General features: G+C 44.0%; 1 protein-coding gene across 15 annotated transcripts in view; it reads right to left on the bottom strand.

Moving 5' to 3' along the window:
* Window positions 1-63: 63 nt before the first annotated feature.
* The window catches only part of BTRC (beta-transducin repeat containing E3 ubiquitin protein ligase), a 119,051-nt gene continuing 96,334 nt past the window's right edge, over window positions 64-22,780 (bottom strand). For all 15 annotated transcript variants that reach the window (XM_080596880.1, XM_080596889.1, XM_080596878.1 and 12 more), the window contains 9 exons: window positions 20,584-20,680; window positions 19,572-19,709; window positions 19,011-19,129; window positions 16,411-16,660; window positions 15,630-15,748; window positions 11,852-11,962; window positions 11,144-11,222; window positions 7,708-7,901; window positions 64-6,674 (listed from right to left, as the gene is read on the bottom strand). In XM_080596880.1, coding sequence (XP_080453006.1) covers window positions 7,740-7,901; window positions 11,144-11,222; window positions 11,852-11,962; window positions 15,630-15,748; window positions 16,411-16,660; window positions 19,011-19,129; window positions 19,572-19,709; window positions 20,584-20,680 — 1,075 coding nt within the window. In that variant the 3' untranslated portion in view covers window positions 64-6,674; window positions 7,708-7,739. The remainder of the gene's footprint in view (window positions 6,675-7,707; window positions 7,902-11,143; window positions 11,223-11,851; window positions 11,963-15,629; window positions 15,749-16,410; window positions 16,661-19,010; window positions 19,130-19,571; window positions 19,710-20,583; window positions 20,681-22,780) is intronic.

The raw sequence follows: 22,780 nt of genomic DNA on the forward strand, positions 1-22,780 counted from the left end.
TCCTCTTCAAAGCCTATTACTGAGTGGGAGAAGAGAGCAGGGAAGGAACAGAAAAGGTTAAAGTGGGGTAAATATATGCATTTATTTATTTTAAACAAAACAAAACAACAACAACAAAAAACCCACCCTTGCTAAACAAAGCAGCCGGCCGCTGGGAATCCTGTCAGAAGGAGAGACGGGGATTGGAAGTGACAGGAGCCCCGCTCCCAGCGCTGCAGCAAAGCAGGAGGCGTCGCAATCTCCAGTCCCCCGCTGGCTGCCAAGAATGGAGCCAGCAGGGAGAGAGGCGGCGGGAGCGCCGCGCTTGTTTGTTTTCTGGCCACCCCAGGAGCCAGGGTCTTAAAACCGCGGTAGCCTTTGTTTTAAAAGGGGCTGTTAAGGAAAATGGAAAGATCCAGGGTTGCTATCGGCGGAGCGTTTTTTAAGAGGAAGGTATTCTGAGGGCAAGGGTGCTTGCGTTGAAATTCGGGTGAGCCGCAAGCATGTCAGCATCCCCAGCCATTGTGTTGCATGGCGGTGCCGCGATATGTCAATTACTCACTCATTATTGAACAGCAGGGTTCTGATTAGCTTATAAAACAAATTTGTGCTTCTCCTACCAGGATCTTGCAGGAGTATCCAGAAAAGCACAAAGTCTTTATAGTTTTCCCCCTCCCACCCTTTTTTAATGGGCAGGCCGGCTGGGGCTCGGTGCGTCAGTCACATCCCCTCCCTGACTTACAGGGCAGACTCATTTGCCATCAGCCACGAATGGAGAGTTTGTTAATTAAAAAGTATGCTGTGGTTTTCGGAGTAAGTGTTGTTTGCTTGTTGTTTTTCTGGTGCCCTGTACCAGAAGTGCGATCCGCATACACGGGGGGCTCACAGACACAGGCCTGATACTGTGACGGTGTCCTTCCCAGCGAAAGGAAAACAGGAGAGATTCACAGCTTAACCTTTGTATTTAAGTTATTTTCTGAACAGTTAAAAAAAAAAAAAAAGGAAAACGAAACAAAACACACTGTTACCATGACCCTAGCTCAAGTGAACATTAGTACATTAACTACACATCACCGTAACATAATCACGAAATTCAAAGCACTCATTACTTAAGAATCCAGATAACAAATATAGCAGGGTAACAACCCAAAAACTCTGGAGAAACCATGTTCTTTCTCACCTCTCCCACTCCCGCTCCCATCTCAGTCTGAGCAGGCAGTGATGCAGCACAGGCTGGCCTGGCAGGCTCTCAGGAAGGTACTGACAGTAAATGGCTGGAGAAACCAGCCCTGCTCCTTTTTGCTCAGCTCCAAATTATTTTCTGCCATGCTAAAACTGTGGGTAGGCTGGCTGAGACCCGCAACGCCTCACATGGTAAAGACAAAGCAGCTGAAAGCACATTTATGCTCCCTAAACAGCTCCAGATCCTTACACTGAATTTCCCCCAAATTCTCACAGTTAGCTCCTTGTTAGTCCCAGCAAACAGCCTGGGACAGGCTGGCCAGCCTTCCTCCTGCACGCAGAGCTTAAAACACTGTCTGTAAAGGCAAGACAATTTATTTCGGGTACAGGTGTGGAGCTGAAGGTGCCCTGTGATGAAGACTGGCGTTTCAGGCTGATTTTCTGGCCATGGCTGCTCTCGTTTCCTGCTTGGGCAGGAATCAGGATACCTTTTAGGGCAATAGGTTATTAATAACGGGACCTATCTAGGAGTCAGTTAAAATATATTAAAGGTTCATACATCTACATACATCAGCATCCCTCTAATTTTCAGAGTATCTGTTTAAGATCACTGAGGATTAACTGGTGGTGACAACTCCTGGGGGATATCGGGGACAAACAGGGAAACCCAGTGGCTTTTGAGAGCAAGCCCAAAGTCATGGGAAGAATTTTCTGACAAGACAAAGGACGATTTATTCTGGCCCAGTATCAAGGCTCACCACGGGAGAGAAGCTTTGGGAATGTGCCAGGAGTTAGTCTATAGCTCATTAAAAATTTAAAAAAAAATAAAAAAAAAAAAAAGAGGGGGAAGGGAAAAGGAGAGGAAGCCAAATCTGAGCCTCAGCACGCAACCGCTCCCCTGGGCCCACTGCTGGGGTTGCACAGAAGGCATGCACCCAAGGGACCTGTTGCTTCTGTGAGTCTTGGTATTGGAAGTGGGGACAAAGACAGGCCCCTCATGCCAAGCAGTGCAGTAGGGCTTTGCTGGCAGGAGGAAGGAGGGATTTCATATGGAGACCTCCTCTGGGGACAGCCGGGGCTCTTGCTGTTCCCCCTTCCTTCTGGGAAGCTGTTGCTTATTGCTTCTGGGGGGGACAACAGAAGGGCAAGGCTCAGCATGTCAGATGCATCATGCGTGCCACTTGGAGACCCCGGCAACGTTCCTTCTTCGCTTGGCCACTGTAGCTTAGACCAACCCTTCCAGTTCGTGCCCCCAGTGCAACCCAAAAGGGGGCATCGGCTGGCCAGTTCAGCAGCTGGAGGCAATACCTGATTACCTCCTGACATTTCTGATGTTCTTATAGAAACCCTTTGTTCTTGTGAGCCTTGTACACAAGCTAAGAAATCTATTTTCAGCATTGTCCCCACTCCCGTAGAGGTCCATCTCCATCCCCACACTTCCTTCCTAGCTTTCAACCACGTGGGTTGTCTCCTCCTTCTCCTCCCACAAGAGCAAGCCTGCAGTAGGAAGGCTGGCGGCACTTCTCGTCAGCTTCCCTACCCAGGAAAAGCTGCTAGTACTGCGCATCAACCACAAATGTGCCAGTTTGGGAATCATCAGCCAGGAAAGTCAGATCTAAAATGGTGCTGAAGGAAGGTGCCGTCAGAGCTAGGCAAGGAGCCCAAGCTGGAGATGTGCTTCCCATCAGAGCCGGGATGCCGAAAACCTCAGAGCCAAGCCTGGAGCTCTGCTCAGACTGGGAAAGGAGCACGTGGCAGGGGCAGGAAACACATACCTGGGAGCAGAGAAATGCACATGATACCATGGTACTCTCCAGCTTTTTCAGTGTTGTTCCAAAAAATAAAAAAAAAATAGGAAAAAGAAGAAAGGATCCTTTGGAGCAGGAGGCAGGTAGGTAGAGCATGGTGGTCCAAGTCAGCTTCCAGTTTAGAAACAAGTGTAAAGCATTTCAGCGTTTCTGATGATCATGGACTTCTCGACTGGTCACCTGAATCCTTCCGTTCCAGCAGCGATGTGTCTGTCCCTGAAGGTTGATGAGGAGCAGAGGGAGCTGCTCCCCAGGAGACAGCCGCACAAGTTCTCTCACTGCAAATTCCTTCATGCCGTTCTCTATTTGCATATTTTAAAGCAAGCTGTATTCCTCTGAGGATGAGAAATATTTGCAGCGAAACTGTGCCCTATTGCCAAAGGAGTCACAAGCAGGAGGTGGTGTGGCCGCAGCGGATTGTCCTGCTCTGATGTCCCACACCTCCACGACTTTGGATCCCATAGTTCGAGGTGGAAGGCTAGCGTGAGCTTCCTACTCGTGGGAGAAGTGACGATCTCTACTCAGCAGAGGTATTTCATTTCATTTCAAAGCAATGTGCAAACACTTAGAGCCCACAGACACTTCTAGCCCCTTTTTATCTCCTTTCTGCAAGCACGTTCTAGCTCTTTTCATTATAAACTCTGCAATTGCTTCAACCCAGCTGAGGGATTACCCAGTTGGTTCATGCTGAAACCTCTCTCTCACATGCACTCTTACACACACACACACACACACACGCACGCACGCACGCACGCACGCATATGTATCCTAAGGGGGGAATTTGAAAAAGCCACTCTCTTCTGACACTGAGAGATCTACTTACCAGATTGCTCCTCCCTGGGGGTACAATGAACACCACCAAATGTCAGGCTGTGGCAGTTTCAAGTTCAAGTTAATCAGTTAACTTCAGTTTCCTTCTTAGCTATCAGCTAATCTGTACAACTCGTGAGCGGGGTAGGAAGCCTTGCCCTTCTGCAGGTTTGTAACAAGTACCCACACAGTCCCCTCTGGACGGTGAGACACTGTTCTTATCGTTTGCCAAAACCAGATTTCAGCTGTTGCTCACAAACTGTACCTTGAACAGCTCTATACAGCAGAGTTCAAACTATGGTTAACTACCATTCGAATACCCAACAGTGCCCAGAGGTTACAGAACAGCAGCACGGAGCAGCAGGGCTATGACAACCATGGACAATCTGCAGTGGTGGTGTCTCTGTTTGGCCAGCCGGTCTTTCGGTTCTCCCAAATTCTTGCAACTAATAAAATAAAATGCATCCTTGCAGGCGGTACCCACAAAGACGCAGTTAAAATATTAGGAAGTCTGCAGCCTTCAGAGGCTGGAGTAACAGATTGGTGTTTTCTACAATCACCTAAATGGAAAGGACAGAGGATGACCAGACAAAGTGAGGAAAGTAACTATTAAATCTGAGGCCAAGGTTTATCCCCTACTGATATGCAACCATGCTGCAGACCACGTCATAACTGAACTTAGAGGAACAGCGTTCAAATGAAGTTAAGAACAAGATGCAGAACTTCAACTGAGAGATGTCTGGGATGTGCACTTTGATTCTCCCTGCTCCCCTGCCAGTTTTGCTTTGGGACTGCAGTATGTCTGATATGTGTAACTGCCTGAAATCTAAAACGGCCTTCCTAGGCTCAGAAGTAGTGTCAAAATTAGTTGTAGATTAACTTATTATTGTCACTCAGAACATTTAGGACTCTGCAGAGATAAGTCATGCTGTCAACGTTACCTGAACAGAGCAGAGTTAACCTGTTTGACCCTTTTTACAGTAATAGTTCAAACAGGAGTGTCACCACACGCTCTGAGATGCTCTTTTGAACTGATGTAGTCTCTAGGCTCAACGAAAACCCAGGGAGCTGGGTGCTTAACGCTGCTGCTCATGCGCTGCAGGAACTGTGCCAGGTACACCCTACGCACCTGCTTTCCATTCCTCCATACCTCCACTGCTTTCTCATCCATCTTGGCTGTCACCGAAATGATTTAAGCCCTCTGAACTGCTCTTTGGGGACCCTGGGCCCAGCTCCTTGCAAAATTTCATTGGTGGGAAAAGCGCATCCCAAGCAATTAGAAACAATGCAACTGCTTCCATAGCAGTGAAGATGATGAGAATAGCTGAATATAATTTTCCATCTGCCAAGTTCCAAGTTTAGAGGGTGTTACAAAGCCTGTTTAAAACTCCCCTAGCCCCGAGACAAAGTGCCCTGACTTCCCACTGCAGACTGGAGCAACTCCCTGCTATAACCCAGTGGGGTTATTCAAGACCTACAGTGGGAGATGTGGGCACAGCCCGGAACGGCCAGCGACTGGATTTGCACAGACTTTCCTGACCCAAACGCAGGCCTGTTGCAACTCCTTGCAGCTCTCCAGGAAGAGCCATGTTCCCCAGACCTCTCTGTCTAGTTCGGAGATAGGCAGAGTTTTTTCTCATGTCCCTACCCTCCAGGGCTATCTTTATCTCCTAAACAATAGCAATTTGCAAAAGCCTCGGCCAGAAAGCGAAGATCCAGCTCAGCTATCAGCAAAGGGACTAATCATCCTGTGTCCCTACACCGCAATGCAGCATGCACATAGGTTAGAGAAGCACACCAAAGGCTCTCCCTCCTAGAGCTTTCTAGTAAGGCCAGCCCCAGAACTGCTGTAGAGTTGTCCTGGAACCGCTTCTAACTTCACTGTCTTTAAAGTCGGCCGTCATCTACCCACCTGCCATCACCAGGAGACTGTACCCTTGGATGGTAGGAAAGGAGCAGAGTCCAGCTCCCCTCCTCGTCCTATTTACAGAACGATTCCTAAGCCATCACCTGTCTTCAGGGAGAACAGCAGGGGTAAGATTGTCCTTCATACAAACCACCTCTTTGCTAGTGAAGTACTGTCCTCAGACAACGTTTCACTGGGATGGAGGGAACTGGACCTCGGCCCCAGTCCCTCATGCTTGGGACTTTGGCAGAAGAGTGTTTAACTTCTCACTGACTAGCATTCCCCAGCCAAGCAGATGTTAAAGGAGACTACGATACACATCCAGCTTCCAAAGGGTTAGCGGAGCAGGCAGAAGAGGAAAGAGATGGATTTAGCTCATAATAGTCAAATTTCAAGGGTCCTCTCTCCAAAGGAATAGGTCTGTAGTCAGAACAGCCAAAAGCCGCAGGGAAGGGTGTGCCCTGGTCTGGCTGTTATACACGTTTCTCTTGCTCTTCAGAGTCGAATGCTTTTACAAAGGCCTAGCAATGGATATTGATTTCAGTCTGAGAGTAGCAGCCTCCTCCCCACCCACCCTGGAGTGACTCTCCCAGCAGGGTGCACTGTGGCTATAAGTCTTCTGCTTAAGAGCAAAGCAACACATTCTGGCAACATCTTAAATATATTCACAGGACATCTGTGACTGGGTTTGGAGGGGAACCAAACAGGGTAAAGGGGAGAGGAGTGAACAGGAAGATGGGGATGAGGGAGGAAAGGGATGGGAAGGTTTAAAAATGTTAATTGTTCATGAAAGATAAAAGTCATCTTCTGATATAGCAGCACTTTAGCAGTCAGCCGCGCTGAGTAGACCCTGTCTGAGATCAACCGCATGCCAACTTTGTTCCAGAAACGAGTCTGAGAGCTTCTCTCTTCAGCAAGTATTGGTTACGTGGATAGTTCTTTTGTCCTGGCATTGGCAGATAATTTAAATACTGCAGCTTAAATGAGTCCTGGGAACAAAAAACAGAACAAACCAAATAAACCCCATTTGTACTAAGCCTTTTAATGATTTAAAAGAACACCTGATTGACCAGAGTGTTTGAGAAAATCAAAGTAGCTGATGTGACAGCTCTGGAGCATCACTGTATATTTACTCATCAAACAGGATATAGGATGTGCTCCAGGACAGAGCATTTTCATGGAAAAATGTCATCGTGAACATCCCCTTGCAGAAGCCTGTCAGCTCATCTGCCTTTTTTCTAAAGCCACTAACAGCAGTGGTACCCATCAAAGTGGGCAATCACGCCATCCCACTCTGCTGACAGACATCAAATCCACTCTGCAAATGACCCAAACGTAAGAACCACAATTTCCTCCCCACGTTGTGCTGGCCAAGACAAAAAGGTAAGGTGACGAGCAGACCAGCCAGGCTCTGACATGAGCAATTTAACAGCCATGCTGTAGTAGAAAGGAGGAGGGCTGGCCCTGTCAGTAAATGATTTTGCATATTGATGCATCTCGATTTAATTTGCCAGGTCTTGGGCCTCAGTATCTCCCCCCTTAGCCAAACTGTTCTCTTGAATCAGCTTGCTGCAGAGCGAGAAGAATGGTCACCACTTCAGCGGGAGGGAATAAAGCTGACACTTCTTGGCGAAACACTCCTGCCTGGTTACAACTGCCCAGGGTCAGGCCATCTGCATCCCCTTGTTAGGCGGCAGCTGCTCTGCTCGCTCTGCAGAAACTCTTCTTCCTTCTGGACAGCAGTGATAGCTGATTTAATTATTGATGATGATGGACAGAGGAGGAGTTCTTCCAGAAAACTCACAGGCACCACATGCCACAAATCCTAGGATAAAGACCCCGTTCTAAGGTATCAGAATCCTTGCTGTCCTTTCACAGGTCGCTGCAGTTATTGTGCAACCAAGAGGAGAATTACTGATAGACTCAGCTAGGCATTCAAGCAGCATGCTCATATTATGTCCAGTGTCATCTCTGAGCCTCTTTAATTATTATTATCATTATCATTATTACTATTATTTTTACCTGTGCGAGTGTGAGGTACAGTGTAGTGTTATTTATCTTGAGATGTAAGTGTACGTTCTGGATGGGGAACGAGTGGATTCTGCTTGGGCAGCTGGGTCATTCAGAAAATCCCAGATGAGGATGGTGTCATCGTGTGAGCTGCTAACAATCTGGAACTCGTCAAACTGAAGTCGAAAGACTCTCCCAGAATGCTCCTAAAAGCAAGTGGAAGACACAGCATGTTAACTCACAAACCTGCTGGCACCTAGGATGGAGCAGGAAAGAAAAACCTGGGCTGGGATTCTGGCACTATATTAATTCCTCAGTCAGAAAACTCTGTATGACACATTGTGCCTCCACATCACGTAGTGTAAACTAAACCATCTTCAGTGAAACGAGTTTGCCATATCATGTTCTTGGCTCACAGGAATTTCATGTTACATTTACTTATCACTCCTTCAGTCCTGGTAACGCACAGCGCAGAACAAACCAAGCTCTCTCCACCACAGGGAGCAGCCTGGTGAGGCTGATGGGAGCAGTCTCTTCCTTGTTTTATGGCAAAATTCTTTCCTGAAATCACAGCACTCCCAGATGCAGGAGGTTACAGGGGGAGAGACAAGAATTTCGCCGACAAGACTTGGCACCATTGCTACTGCAGAAGAGGGAAGAGCTTAATACTGGAGGACACTAAGGAGCCTGTTGTAAAGTCCAGTGACACCGTAATAATTCCTCTTAAGCAGTTCTAAAAATATGAACCAGAAAGGGCATTCTTTATAGGCAGTTTGCATTCTGCTCTGAGGCTGAGTGGAAATGGCATGACGATTTGGCAAGAGTTCAGCCTGTAATTAACAGGAGGTAACGGCAAGATCCTGAATATCACAGAGCAAATCCACTATGCTTTCCCTTTTGTGCCGGCTATTTGTTCTTGGTGCTTACTGCTGCAAGAGCGAGCAGGAGCATCCACCTAAGTCGGAAGGGAACAGAAACCATGCAGGTGGGACAAGCCCTCTCTCTTCTATTAATATGTATTCCTCTGGAGTGTCTACATGTTGTAAGAGGCCCGGGGTCTGGAAAAAATGCTTACAAGTGTTTTAATATTGAAAATATCGTTTTTTCAAATATTTAGACAAAAGAGAATTACTAGCTACTAAATGGGAAATCTGTCTTATGGCACAGGACTCTGAAAATACAGCTCAGTTTGAAAAGCACAGAGAGAACACAACAGCTGTTTTAAAGGGCATCTCTGAATCTCTAAGCTAACTGAAAACAAACACATACTCCAAAGTCTGATTCCATTTCTATGACATTTTAAAAAAAAACTCAAGCTATTCAGACCTCCCTGGTCTTTTAAGCAAATAACAATAACCCCAATTTGTCTTAGAACCACTTTCTATCTTCCCACCTATTTCAAAGAGAAATGTGCTTCCAGACTCGACTCTATATTATATCAGCGAAGAGGTTCTTGCTAAAAGTATCACTACAACTGTCAGATCCACTGAGGGACCGTTCTCAAGGACACCAAGAGAGAGGTACTTCTAAAAACTGCTTTGAAAAGGACCCGGACTTTTTAGCTCATGAGGAAAGCTGCACTTATTCTGCGCTTGGAAAGCTTCTGTCAAACTCAGGCGGCCGCTGTTCCAGCTAACGGAAGGGACCTGGCATGCAGCGAGCATTTGTTATCTGTGCACTTTCCTCCTACTGTTTGAAAATTGAACATGAGCAGCAGGAGACTCACGATGTTCATTGTGCAGCCAGGTTTAATTTTGGAGGCCGAGGGAAGAGAGGAAAAAAAAAAACATGGGTAAGCGGGTATAAGGACGCCCTGTTGTCATAAACATGAAAAGCCCTAAAAGCACTACAACAGCCTCCTCTGCCCCTCCTCTTCTGGCCCCCTCCATTGCTATCAAACAGGGATTTATGAGGATCCATGTGTTGAGATTCCTACAGTGTTTCCATCCCACCGCTTCTGATTTATAATATAATTAGTTGGGGCACTTTGGCTGTCCACTGCTGGAAAATGCGGAGGAAATCACACCAGTTAAATTAAGTCTACAGGTTACTAGGCACACATTTGTCTCAGGCTGGAGCAAGAACACTACCGATATCAAGCTGAAGTCTTAGACTCTTGGGATAAAAGTGTTCATGGGCACGGAGTTGTTCCATACTTTGCAACCGGATGGCTGAAGACAAAGGGGTTTTCTGGATTTCGGCCAAGAAATCATTTGCCATTCTACCTGGCCACCAAGAAGGTTTTTCAACGTAGTACCTGCAGGCATCCAAGGCTCTCACAGACTCCTACTCTGCAGCTTTCGGTCCAAATATGACTGGAAGAGTTAGTGTGGCTTAATGATCGACCGCCTGTCAGCTGAGTCACAGTAACCCACACAGCCTGTGCAAGGTGTGAAGTAAAATACCAAAAAAATCTACAAAATCTATTAAAATCTACAGCAACAGTAGCAGTTCAGGTGGTAGATGCCTGTGCAGAAGGTCAGCGAGAGCAGCCCAGCTGATGAGCGGTAACCACACCTTTAGAGGATCAGACACCCTCACTATGATCTTGGTTTAGAGCACACACAATGGTCACAGGCCACTGCATGAAAAGGTCTAATGTATCCAACATCATCCCGAAATTTCTTTTCTAAAAGAAAATAATAATTCAGTACTTTTTTTTTTTTTCAAAGTGAATACCGTACTGGACTGAGATCTTCCTTTAACCCCAGGGCAAGTCTATCAGAGCAGCAGCAGTACATGTTTTCTGGGGTGAACGTGATGATGCTTATAGGAACCACCCCATGGCCTTGGATGTGCAGGCATTTTTGTCAAAACCTTCCCACATTATTTCAAGACCAGTGCAAAGGCACTGTTAAGCATGACTGCGCCCGTTGTTAACACTCACACAATGACATTTTTACCACACCGTCATCAGACCTGCACTAAATATCACTGGAGAGCATTAAAGTAGTAGTCACTGTTTAAGGATGAAGCAATTTCACTGTCTGTTCTAGTCCTTAGCCTTTGTTTCCTTAAACACCCAAAAGACAGTTAAAAGCAATGAAAAGGTTGCTTTTGTTACTATTTTTTCTCCTCCGATTTGGAACGTACTACTTTTCTTTAAGAAACTTCCTGTCAACAACTCACAACAACATGTACTGCTACATCATGAGGTACATACAGGCTAAAGTAAAGACTAGTCTCAAAAATGATTTAGTTATTAACCTCAAATCACAGAACAAAACTCTTGAAAAGTGAATGAAACCTCCACAGGTGTTAATTTTTAATCTGTTACAGCCTGCAAGATTAAAAGTAAGGGTCGGACACCCAAAGAAGCCAGACCCCTGGAAATGATTCTTAGAACCTGCAGATTGGTGCTAAACTGACTTAAATTTTCATGGCTCAAGACAGCCCTGAGCAAGAACACTTTTCTGCTCCCTCCACCACCCCTACCAAAAGCTCTTACCACAAGGGTTCGCAAGCAGAGGGTCCCTGCTGGAGCACGGGGGTCCAAAGCAGCCACAAGATCCCATACCTTAATTTTCCTAGTAGTGAATAAATAGAAAAACACCATGGCTCTGTCAAAAAGAAAAGATCAAGTGCTCACAGACAAAAAAAAAAAAGAACTGTTAGCACAGCTTAGCTGATACAGCCATCCATGGAAAACTACAGAAATACTGCTCTTGAGACATGGTTCTTGCACTTCCCCTTTGTAAAGCTCACAGAGCTTAACGGGAGAAAAGAATATGTTGTCAACAAAGTAAAACATATAAAAGTCAAGTAATAATAACGAAAAGAAACATGTTGGAGGGTTAGTGCAGACACTAGTCCCTAATGGCAAATGGGCCAGAAGACAACCACAGATGGTAAAAATTGTTCTTACCAATGGTTCAGCTAGAAGATGTTACACGTCTAGTCTGCCAGATATTCTTACAAGCTAAATAAATGAACCACACACATGAAATAACACTGACTTATTTAAAAAGCAAGAAAAAAAACAACAACAACAAAAAACAGGTGTACTTTGTGGCATCGTCCTGATTTACTGGCCAGGAAAAGAACCTCTTGGTGTGACAGACAGAGTCTAATTTTCATAAGGAAGATCCAGCAAAGTGGGATGTGAAACACAGAGAAAGAGGAGGATGGAACGTATTAACGGCACTGACAGCCTCACCCATCATACGCCCCGCTGACTATCCTCTTGTTATCAAAGCGTATGCATCTCACCAGCTCTTCGTGGCCTTCCAGTACTCGTAAACATGCCCCACACTCGATATCCCATAGCCTGGAAAAGATTAGGAAGTATATCTGATTATTACAAGGAAATATCTAATATCTGATTATTACAAGGAAACATTTGGTCTTTGCTTTTCGTTAATGGAAACTTGGAATAATTTATATAATTTATATGATTTATATAATTTATGATAAAACAACAAAGAAGAAACAACCTATATTCACTCCTTTTCCTGCAGTGAATCTGATGTGTGTTTTTCAACATGACCCTGGTATGTTACAGTATCACATAGGAAATGATTCAGAGATCCGAACATCTTAAGACCAGTCATGTCTACCACCTACTCCCCTAGTAACACAAGACACACACACAAGACTCCCACTTATCTTTTAGGGAGCCTCATAACTTTATTTTACTGAAGTTAGTTTTCCACAAAAGTATCCAGCCTTGATTTGAAGATGTTAAGAGAAGGAGACTCACCAGTCCTTTGGCAGCTTGTTCCAATGGGTAAAATCACCTTCACAGGGCACGTGCCCCTTTCTGTACCCCTATACACCTATTTCTGGCTTGGAGGCTGATGTCAGACAAATTAAGACATCAATACAGTGGTGAAAGGCACAAGAATTAACAAGCCCCTTGTATTTGTCATTTTCTCTCACTGAAGGTGTATCTACTCTGTAATTAAGACACCTTATACATAAGCTAAAATGGGCAGTCTGTGTTTATAATTTTGTAATGTGTTTTCTTCTTGTTATACCAATAATTTCCGTGGCTCACTGCTACCTGTTTCCATTAACCCAATCTTTTTAAAAAACTTCCTGCACCAAAACCAGGACAATTCCAGTAACAGTCTGAGCAATGTCTTATCCTTCCAACTGTAAAAAACTCAGTTTGGGGCTTTGTAAAGGATGTTTAGCATGGAGAATAAATTAAAATACATTAATTTTTACACTTAGATACTACATTGAAAAATACGGCAGAAATGCTTGAAACAGTTATAAGAAATAAGGCTGTTTGCTTTCCATACTTTTGCCAGCTTTTTGACATGAATCCTAATTATCACGGGTGAAGAAAGAAAGATTATTTGCGTACAAGTACTGATATTCTTGACACGTATTGTCTACAGGTGTTCCCTCTAAGTGAGATGTGCTCTGTTCATGCCAAACAGCAATCTTTCAGTAGCAGCATCTGACACACAGCTGAAAGAAAGCAGTCACACGTGCTCCTGAACGCTCATTCGGTGAGAGTTCAGGCTGACAGGGACTTCATAGGAGTGAGGTTCATGGTTCGTGGGATTTCTCTGGGTGACATAACCCAAAGAAACACAGCCAGTAAGAGGTCAGGTGAGTTTTCCTCAAGAGACAGAGAGATAAATTGTCCCCACGCATTTCACTCCTGGGATCCCCCAGGGAATAATCCGGATCCAGTGGACGTGTGCACAAGGATGGTGGATAATCATTCCATCTGTCCTGCCGCAACAAGCTGCCCTCACTTTGGCCAACCAAGGAATGAACAGACCTTTTTGTTTGCTGTACTGGGAAAGGGTCACTCTGTGCATACATTTGAAGCCACAGAGGAGCAGAAGATGATTCTTTAGGCTATGAAGTTAACCTTGCAGGAATCTGTGAAGATCCCAGTACTTCTGACACTAGCACCAGCACACCAGACAAGGTCAGAGCAAGCAAATCCATGGCAAAGGTCAGCCAAAGGCACTCTGGCTGGTCAGAAAGCATTAAGTCTCCCAAGAACTGCAAAATGGATGGACAATGCCAGAAATGAACTGGCGCAGAAAGGTTTAAAGAGCAATCTTGTGCCAGGAACTTTTGTGCCATGTGTTTCCATTCTTTGCCATCAATCCTGACATTGCCAGCAGCTCTGGGAAGCCGCATCACACTAATTCAGGCCTGTATTATCAGGTCCCGGTTTGATTTATTTACCTGAATTTGACTGTGATTAGAAAAGATGATCACAGCCCTTAGCCATGTGGGGAACGGGCCTTCACATACATCTAGAATTGGTACCAAGGGCACCTCCCAGATTTGATAACCTCCTCAAATGTTTACTTCTTTAAATAGTCAAATGACCGAACTGTAAGAAAACTACTTTTTGGCTTGAGAATTGTGAGAAACAAAGTTGCGTTGTTGCAGTAGAAAGTGTTTTTGCAATCGAATGTGTTTTTGGAAAACTTCAAATTCCCTTTCAGGAGGCAACCCCTACTAAAGGCCAACACACAACATCTGTTATTTTACAATGGATTAAAATCAAACATACAAAACACCAAGCCACCCACAGAGAGGCCTTAGTAACCTGCCTTTTCTTAATCACCCTTCCACTGACATGTGCCTTCTGCTAATGGCTGAGAGAAAACTATGTGAACAGGTAAGCCTTGCACCTTGCCCACACAGTTGCCAGACTGGACTTCCATTAGGATTCACTGCCAACATTCCTGGAATTCTAGCACAATTTATCTGTCAGCTAGGGATTTTGTCCAATGTAAGCATAAAAGTAATCATACTCCTCTGTAGTGTTATCATGACATTGACATTTATTTTTGTTAGTATTACAAGTTATATTTTAGATCCTTCCCTAACTGGTGCAGCATTTAACTATTTCTTACTCTAATTCTGAGACCAAGTTTCACAGTACGGTTGCAGAGTGTTATTTTTTCTGTTTGAAGTGCAAGAGTTCCTACTACATACATGGTGCTGTTCTTACACAAAGCCTATTAATACTGATTCCCCTGATTAACAGACAGGAGTCCCAGCTCTATGAGCAGTCCCAGAGAGTCATGCTCTCAAACAGCCACATATTAAAATATGGTACAACAACCTGGTAGTAACAACCAAAGAACCACCATTTTCCAGAATGCAAAGCAGGGTGAGGCGGCGTACTGCAAGCAAACTCCACAGGCAAACATCAGCATGAATCATACTCACTGAGGAGAAATAATTTCTGACACGGAAAGTGAAAGCTTTCTGCTTAGCTTTGTCCAGCTTTAAAATTTTATCAGAAGGCACACAGTTCTTCAAAGCCATGGTGAAGACAAAAGGGAGGCTTCCCTTCCTTCTGCTTGCATGACAGAGCCATAAGCCTACATGACTTACACTACTATTCAAGCTTGCTCAGTACACCCAGAGATTAGTGGGACATCCCTCTGCCAGCAGCTGCAGGATGTAGGGAGAAATCCTGGCTCACGATACCAGAAGGAGTTAAATCTCGGATTGCAACAAAGGCAGCTGGAGAAGTGCAAAAGGCAGCAAACTGAACTTCATGCTCTAAACCAGCTGTTCCAAACTTAACCCAGTGCCAAGTACCACAAGAAGAGTTTGGCCAGAGCCCAGGAGGATTTCTGCAGAGGATTAAATGCCTCTTACAGCAAATCTGACCCCTTTAACTAGACACATAGCCCAATTAAAATATCACAAGAGGACATCACAGAAAGTGGTACTTGCCAGCTCTTTCATACACCAGAATTGTCAGAGCAATGCAACTTGTTGATTAGTATGGGACTCTGGAGATATAGAGGATGAAAGACAACACAGTAAACCAGACTTCTAATATCTCTTTTCAGTAGTTCCCAATGTTCTATACCGAAGGAAGCATATTTCAAGGAAGACAAGGGTACAGAGCACTTCGGTTGCCTAACCTCCGCACATCCCAAGGAATCGGAGAACGTGCTTGCAAAGGAATCTGCAGTGGGGACCGTGTCTCTCACCTGATAGTATTATCTGAAGAGCCGCTCACTACCAGCCTGTCTCTGTACTGCAGACATGCAATGCCTCGTTTGTGGCCATTTAAGGTGCGCACAAATTCGCAGGTACTAGTGTTCCATACCTGTGACAGGAAGGGGGGAACCACACAGGCAAAATTATTGAGAGACTAACAAAAGCTGGTATCTGTATGACATACAGGTGCGTTGAGGATGTTCTTAATTGGAGACATGACCATTAAGACTGGGAAAATTACCCCTCCAATGACTTGTGACTATAGCCTGCAACTGTTAGCAGCTTGGGTCACTGTACACAGGTTTTTGCCATACTGTATTAGAATTAGCTTCCAAAATCAGACTTCAGCACTCTTCAGGCTATGATTTAGTCTAGACAGGAACACAATTTTAATGCTGCAGATTGGGATCACAGCAGTAAGACTAAAGCGACTCCTATGCACTCACCTTCGCTTTGGCCCCCATGCTGCCCTCTCTGACAACTCTTTGTGTGACCAGTGCTGAAACAGATTATGGAACCAGTCAAGTTGAAAAAGTACACAGGGAAAATAGTCCTTTTTCAACTACATCCGCACTTGGATCTGATTTGCCATACAGCTCTGTAAACAAGTTCTGCAAGCTCAACGGAGGAGGGACTAGTGGAAGTGAGCAGCAGGAAGAATACTGCTTCTAAAGGAAGATTTGTGAAATAACAGCTGAAGACCATCTTTCCTGTCTGGTCACTGGTCTTAATTGTCAAATACCCAAATAAAAAGCCTCTGAGATACCTCACCTTGATAGTTCTGTCACCTGATGCTGATACGATGTATTTGTCATCGAAGTCCACTACGTTGACAGCAGCTCGGTGCCCTACTAGCACTCTCCTCAGGGTGATGTCCGTTGGTGAGGCCATGTCCCACACAGCAATGGATCGGTCTTTGGAACATGTCACCATCATGCCGTTATTGAAGCGGAGGTGCAATACTGCTTCACAGTGGTGAATCAGTGTATTCAGCATCTCGCCCGCATTCACGTCCCACACCCTGCAGTTTCAAATTTCAAACCAGAGAGGAGAGAGTTAAAAAACTGTACAGTAGATTTTCTGCAGAGAGAGAGAAAGGGATGGGGAGAGGTAATTAACTCACTAGCAATATTAGAGAAGCAAACAGCACAAGTTACAGCTAAATCTATTAAATATTTCATTAAAAGATATATTATATAAACCTGTTGATTTTGCATATGTTGAGACAGTCCAGCAGCCAAAAACCCTGCAATGCAGTTAACACCATAAAAACAACCCAGCCAGAAAAAAAAAAGCATTCTTTAATTAAGAGAATTTAGTGCTGAGGAGAAGTATGAGATTGACAACCCTAGGGACTGATGTTTCCTGGTAACGTCAGCCTACCACACTCCATTTCCAGTCACTGAGTACTTAAACACAACCTGTGAAGAAGGAAGTTCAGAGACAGGTTTAATTTTTTACTTCTCTCACAGGACTATCAACTCAAAGGATAATTTATGCAGAAGCAGAAGATAAGATTATGCTTTTCAAACAAATATAAGTAATTGCCACAAGTTGCACAACGGATTGCATTTACTCTGCAATGTATCTGGTGCACAACTACATTCTAGGAATGTGCTGAACACTCAAATTAAGACAGAGCATTTATGTTGATTTAACATTATTGGAACCAACTGCTTCATCTGAAAGATAATTTAAGATATAAGTCAGACAAAGGCTTCCTACAGAACTTCTAGGACTTGAAATGGAGATTTTAAGCCTTAAAATTGTTCCTTTTGGGCTGTTCTGTTTGCAAACTTCTTTTGCCCTCTATAATGAGATTTCTTTTGGCACTAGCACACCTGTATCCCAGATATACTATGTGAGAGCAGAAAATGGCTGCATCAACAGGCTTATCAGACACTGCAGAAGCTGAAACTTTCCTCTGCCAATACACTGAGAAAAAGCAAGATGTGAGAAAGACTTCTAATGTCTTATTTTCTATTGCATGGAAGCTGAAGCGCATCAACTTCTGCATTATAAATGAGAAAGAAAAGTACACTTCCAATTACAAAATGCAAAGTTAAAAAGATCACAAACTAAAGACCTGAGCCATTAGCACACAAGCAGTTTGCAGACAGGGTTGCCAAAATGAACAGGAGCTGGAGACCTACTGACTTCTCTGGACAAGTGCATCCCTGAGATCTCGGAAGCATTAAGAGTCCATCTGTACTGCCTATTGGACGAAGCCCCTCTTCCTGAGGAGACCCAAGGATAAAAGTGATGCATCCTATGTGCCTCTGGGGTCTGCACAAACATTTATAGATACAGTGGGAAACGAAGTACTTCTGGGCAAGTAGCCAATCTGCAATTTGGCCTGCCTGGCCTGAGATGTAAAGTGATAGTGCTTGTTACAGAAATAAGTATCTCCTTTTGCAACCTGTGTTTAGCATAGTACAGCTCCCACACTGAAAGTCTGAATTCCTGCTAATGGTAGGATCCCAAAATCCAGCAGCACCACAAGACATCGCATGTAAGGAACTAAAATTAATGGTCACTAGCTTAACAGCAGTAGTTTACATGCAAGCCTGGTGATAACCATGAGCAGCCTGCAGCCATAGGAACACATGGTAGTAGCTTCAGAAAGGGCCACTGGCACAACTTTTTGTCATCTGTAACTTCACTGCATGGGCATCGTGGGTACTCTGACAAAAAGAGGAATATGTAACAGCATGGAGAAGACAGACATCTCCTTCATGTCCAAGTTCATATTGCAACTCACTAATTCAAATGTGCCTGTATTTACACTGCAGGTTTTAAACTCTCTGGGAACCTGTAATATGTCTAGTGGACTGTACATTTGCATAGTGAAAATGTGCACCACATGTGCTGACTTGAGGTGTTCTGCCTTTTAATGGAGACTGGAGGGAAAACAAGGTTAGAAAGACTGAGTGGGAAAAATCATCATGCTGAAATTTAATTAAAACTCACAGGAGATCTAGTCACACTTCATTTGTTAAAATTAAGGGACAACGAATGACTGAACTTTCAAACTTGCTTTGAGAACTTCAACCAACCTTTAAAACGTTATTCTCATGGAGAATTTAAGAACATTCTCAGGAAGTGCCCGAACATGCAAAACCTTGGTGAAATGTCAAATGGTCTTCCTAAATCATCTTAACATTGACTGACCTTTGCTTAGGTTCTCATTTCTCCTTGACAGCCACTTGCATGGACATCTGATAAACAAGGACAGTACACTCCTAAACAAATGTGCTGAACTACTTCATGGAACTAACTGAACAGCACACGTTTAAGAAAAGATAATTTCAGCAGTTTGCAAGGCTGAGCTCTTTGAGGCAACTGGAAAGCTCCAAATCACAAGCACACACCTGACCGTTGAGTCCGAAGATCCAGTGATGATCACCCGCTCATCGTATTGGAGGCACAGGACAGAACCCGTGTGTCCGGTGAGAATTCGCTTGCATTCCAATGTATTCTTATCCCAGATCTAGGAGAGCAAACATTAGAAAACAGACAGCTAAGTAAGCTTTTCATCATACCTCAAGCACTTCCTGCTCTGACCGGTCTGTTTCTTCTACAACACAGACATCCATATTGCAGAGAGAACACCTTTAGTGGCATGGGCTGATTTTTGTAGTCACGTACGGGCTGTTTGGTACAGCACATTAACATCTTTGATATTACTGGGTTTACTATGAACACTGGTCTTACCTTCTTGTCAAGGTACAGGACACAGTAGTTACATCGTCTGTAATTACTAATGGTGAAAAACTCTGCCAGCAAATTCAGTTCAAGAAGAAAAGAGGGTCTCTAGGCTAATGTAAGAGGCATACAAGCTGCTCAGGTATGAGGTGGGTGAAGGAGAAGGCTAAGTTACTAAAAACAGATTGGTTAAATGCCATTGGCATGCCATTCTGGAGAGTTCTCACCTTGATAGTATTGTCTCGTAGGCCACTTACTATCTTCTGATCATCATACTGTAAACAATAAACCCCTTTGCTCGTCTCACTTCGGCAGTGGATTCTCTGTAAACTGTGCCTTCCACACCGCCAGTTTGACTCTATTGTCTTGAGGAGAGACAGGAGACAAAAGAGAAGTAAATATAGAACACAGGGCTCTCTCTTCTTTATTTTTGTTGGAGAAGACATCAGATATTTTTATTTACATTTATTCCTGCAGTCAGGCCCATATAATGACTTAACAGTTTTCCAGAAGAAGCAACACGTGATAAAACCAATTAAACAGGCAAAGAGGCCTGGAATAAATATCATGGCTAAACTCATCTGTGCTGTATGGAATGATGAGGGAGAAGTGACCTAAAGTAATTTTCTGTCTCCAACTTTTAACTCTGTAATTTAACAACTAAACAATTGCAGAGAAAGTCTCAGCTGAGCTCTAGCTAAGGGCTTGTGCAAACCTGCTACAACAGTACCTGAGCACCTCTTTTGCCACTAGGAAACTGTTAGAACATGGCATTTGGCATTTACCCACCACTAAATACAAGGCAACAATGCCCGGTTGCTTCCTGTTTCCCTGGGATTGCACTTTCTCCCTGGCTCAGTTCCTGATACTTCCCCGTATCACCTTATAAGATCTCATCTGAGCTGGATGGAGCACAGTATTGTTAACAGAGAAAGACAAGATGGTACTGCATTGCTCTGACATCTGATGTGCAAGCCATACAGACTCCACCTGTAAACAGCTCAGTGAACAACACAAATCACCCTCTGTTTAAGGGAGTGACGAAGGCCTGGGAATTTATAAGTAGCCCAGATCTTCAAACTCCGGACAAACATAGACACATCATATTTAATTAAATACTTATTTCATCAGCATGAAATATTCTCAGAATTCGAGCACTGTGAGAAAATCAGGGAGGCTGTAAAAAATACAAAACAAAACAAAAAAAAACCCACACCACACCTGGAAGCTATTCCTTACCTCTATGTCCTGTATAATTTTGGGGTAAAGTGCTCTGTAGAAGGAGTTGGGTGGAGCAGAGCCATCAGGGGGTTTATTTTTAAATAGGTATTGTCCCCTGGAAGACAAAGAACACTCCCATTGAACAGAAAGCATGTTTCAGCATTTTGGAGGAAGGTCTTCCTGGCATTTTACACATGGGTAACCACTGTTGAAAAGCACACAAACGTTCATATTCGAACTTCATTTACTCAGCAAGACAGGGTGGTTCCTTGTTTGTTTGCCCTGCAACATGTTCGTGTTGCATTTAGACACTGAAAAATTCATGGAAAAGCAGTTCCTACTCACTCAGGGAAGGAAAATCTGCTATCTGTTTTGGACATGAATCCCTTCAACTCAATAGGAGGTGAGAATGGCTCATACCCACTATACACACAGCCACATCAGAGGTCACCTTTAAAACAAAGGCTACAAAGAAAATGAAGAGAAGCCAAGGAACCCTCAAATTCACGATGCACTCAAGGCCTGCTTTGATCTGCAGTAGCAGGAACAGCATCAGTTTTGGTACACGGACATTTTACTGCTATTGCTGCATTTTGGTAAGCAACACTTCATCTGTGGTGCCTTCCTCATTTCAACACTGATTTGGAATACTCATATCCCAAGCTAGATTTTTGCTACAAAAAAAATCCATAAACGGCAATCACTACCTGCTGTGTAAAAAACTTTAATTCCTCATCCTGAAGTTAAGAAGCCACCAAACACGGTGTGGAAGCTAGTAAACCCCACCATGGGCGTACTAACTGCTGTTCTGCCTGGCAACATGCCTCACAAAATGGAGAGAGGCACAAATGCCTCCGAGTGTAATCCTGGCATCAGAGGCACCGAGTTTATACCGGGCCTGCTCTCCGCTTCTCCCTCTCTTGCTCCATTATGGCATAATTAATTGCTCAATACTTCCTTGTGCATTTCTTTCTTGTCCTTTCCATACGGTATACCTTGAAACTCATTTGAGAGGCTGTACTTTAGCTGCCCTGCTAGACTTTGGGCAAAATCTGTACTAGGGAAATCACAACAGTGAACAGAAACTCTTAGGTTGTAAGTGGGTAGGTACACTATAGGACTGAGAACAAAACAAATGCTAAAGAAAAGAATTTTTGACAATTCTTTAAATAAACTACCTTCAATTTGAGAGAAAGCTGCTTTCTACTTTGGACAAGGGAACCATCAGCAGCCCCTCATTTGGGGACAAATATATGTGAGGAAGGTACACTTGGATGCAGGCAAACCACCAACAAGATGGATCCTTACATGACCCAGTCAGGAAATGCACGCAAGAAAATTAAAATTATTGGCCCTGGCAGACCAAAAATGCTTTGGAGATGTGCATAATAACCTACAGCACACCCTGGAAGGCTTGGCGTAGGTCTAGGACAATTTGTATATAAGCCTATTTGCCTGAAAACCTGTCAACTGTTTCCAACTATACTATTACAAGGTCTTGGTGTTACCTATAAGCTATGTCTTGCTGCATGTAGAGCCAGTTGTTTCGAGGTCAGCTAAGGCACTGTTTAGAATTTCCATGGCATCCCAGTGACTGCTGCGCTAAGGCTCTGTGACAAAAGGAACTATTGTTGGCAGCTTTTGATGACCAGCCAACTCAATCAAGTATTCAGATGGGCTTAATAGTACCCAGATTTTGGGCTTCTGTTTAATTTTTCTCTAAATCTGTGTAACCCTTACTGCTCCCTGACGAGATGTCAGCGAGGTGCTGCAGAACTGGGTGTTTCTGTTGTAAACCAGAAGCTGCAAATGCTGAAATTAGCAAGTCCACATGCAAAGTGAGGAGGTCTAAGCAAGTAATACCGGTCCTCTACCACCCTGCCATGCCTCAGCTGTATCTTCTAGAGCTAATCAGAGGGCAGTCTGAAAGATGTGGCACAACTTGCTCTAGAGGAGTCAGAAAAACCTGAGAAAGAGGTCCAATAACATGGTGTGACTGTCCTTTGAGATAAGAAGGATTTTGCAACCTTTTTTTTTTTTTAATGTCAGTCTCTGTGGCTAGTAATGGGTATTAATATTATTTCTGCAATATGGAGGGAACAACTTGAGAACTATCAGCTATTATCTCCAAGATGTGGAGAATGAATAAAGTTCCAGAGAACAAGAAAAAGACAATTGTAGCTCTTATATTTTAAAAAGGGGGATAAGGCAGACC

Source organism: Anser brachyrhynchus (assembly GCF_964034855.1).
Source record: "Anser brachyrhynchus genome assembly, chromosome: 6".
In the NCBI taxonomy this organism is placed as follows: Eukaryota; Metazoa; Chordata; class Aves; order Anseriformes; family Anatidae; genus Anser; species Anser brachyrhynchus.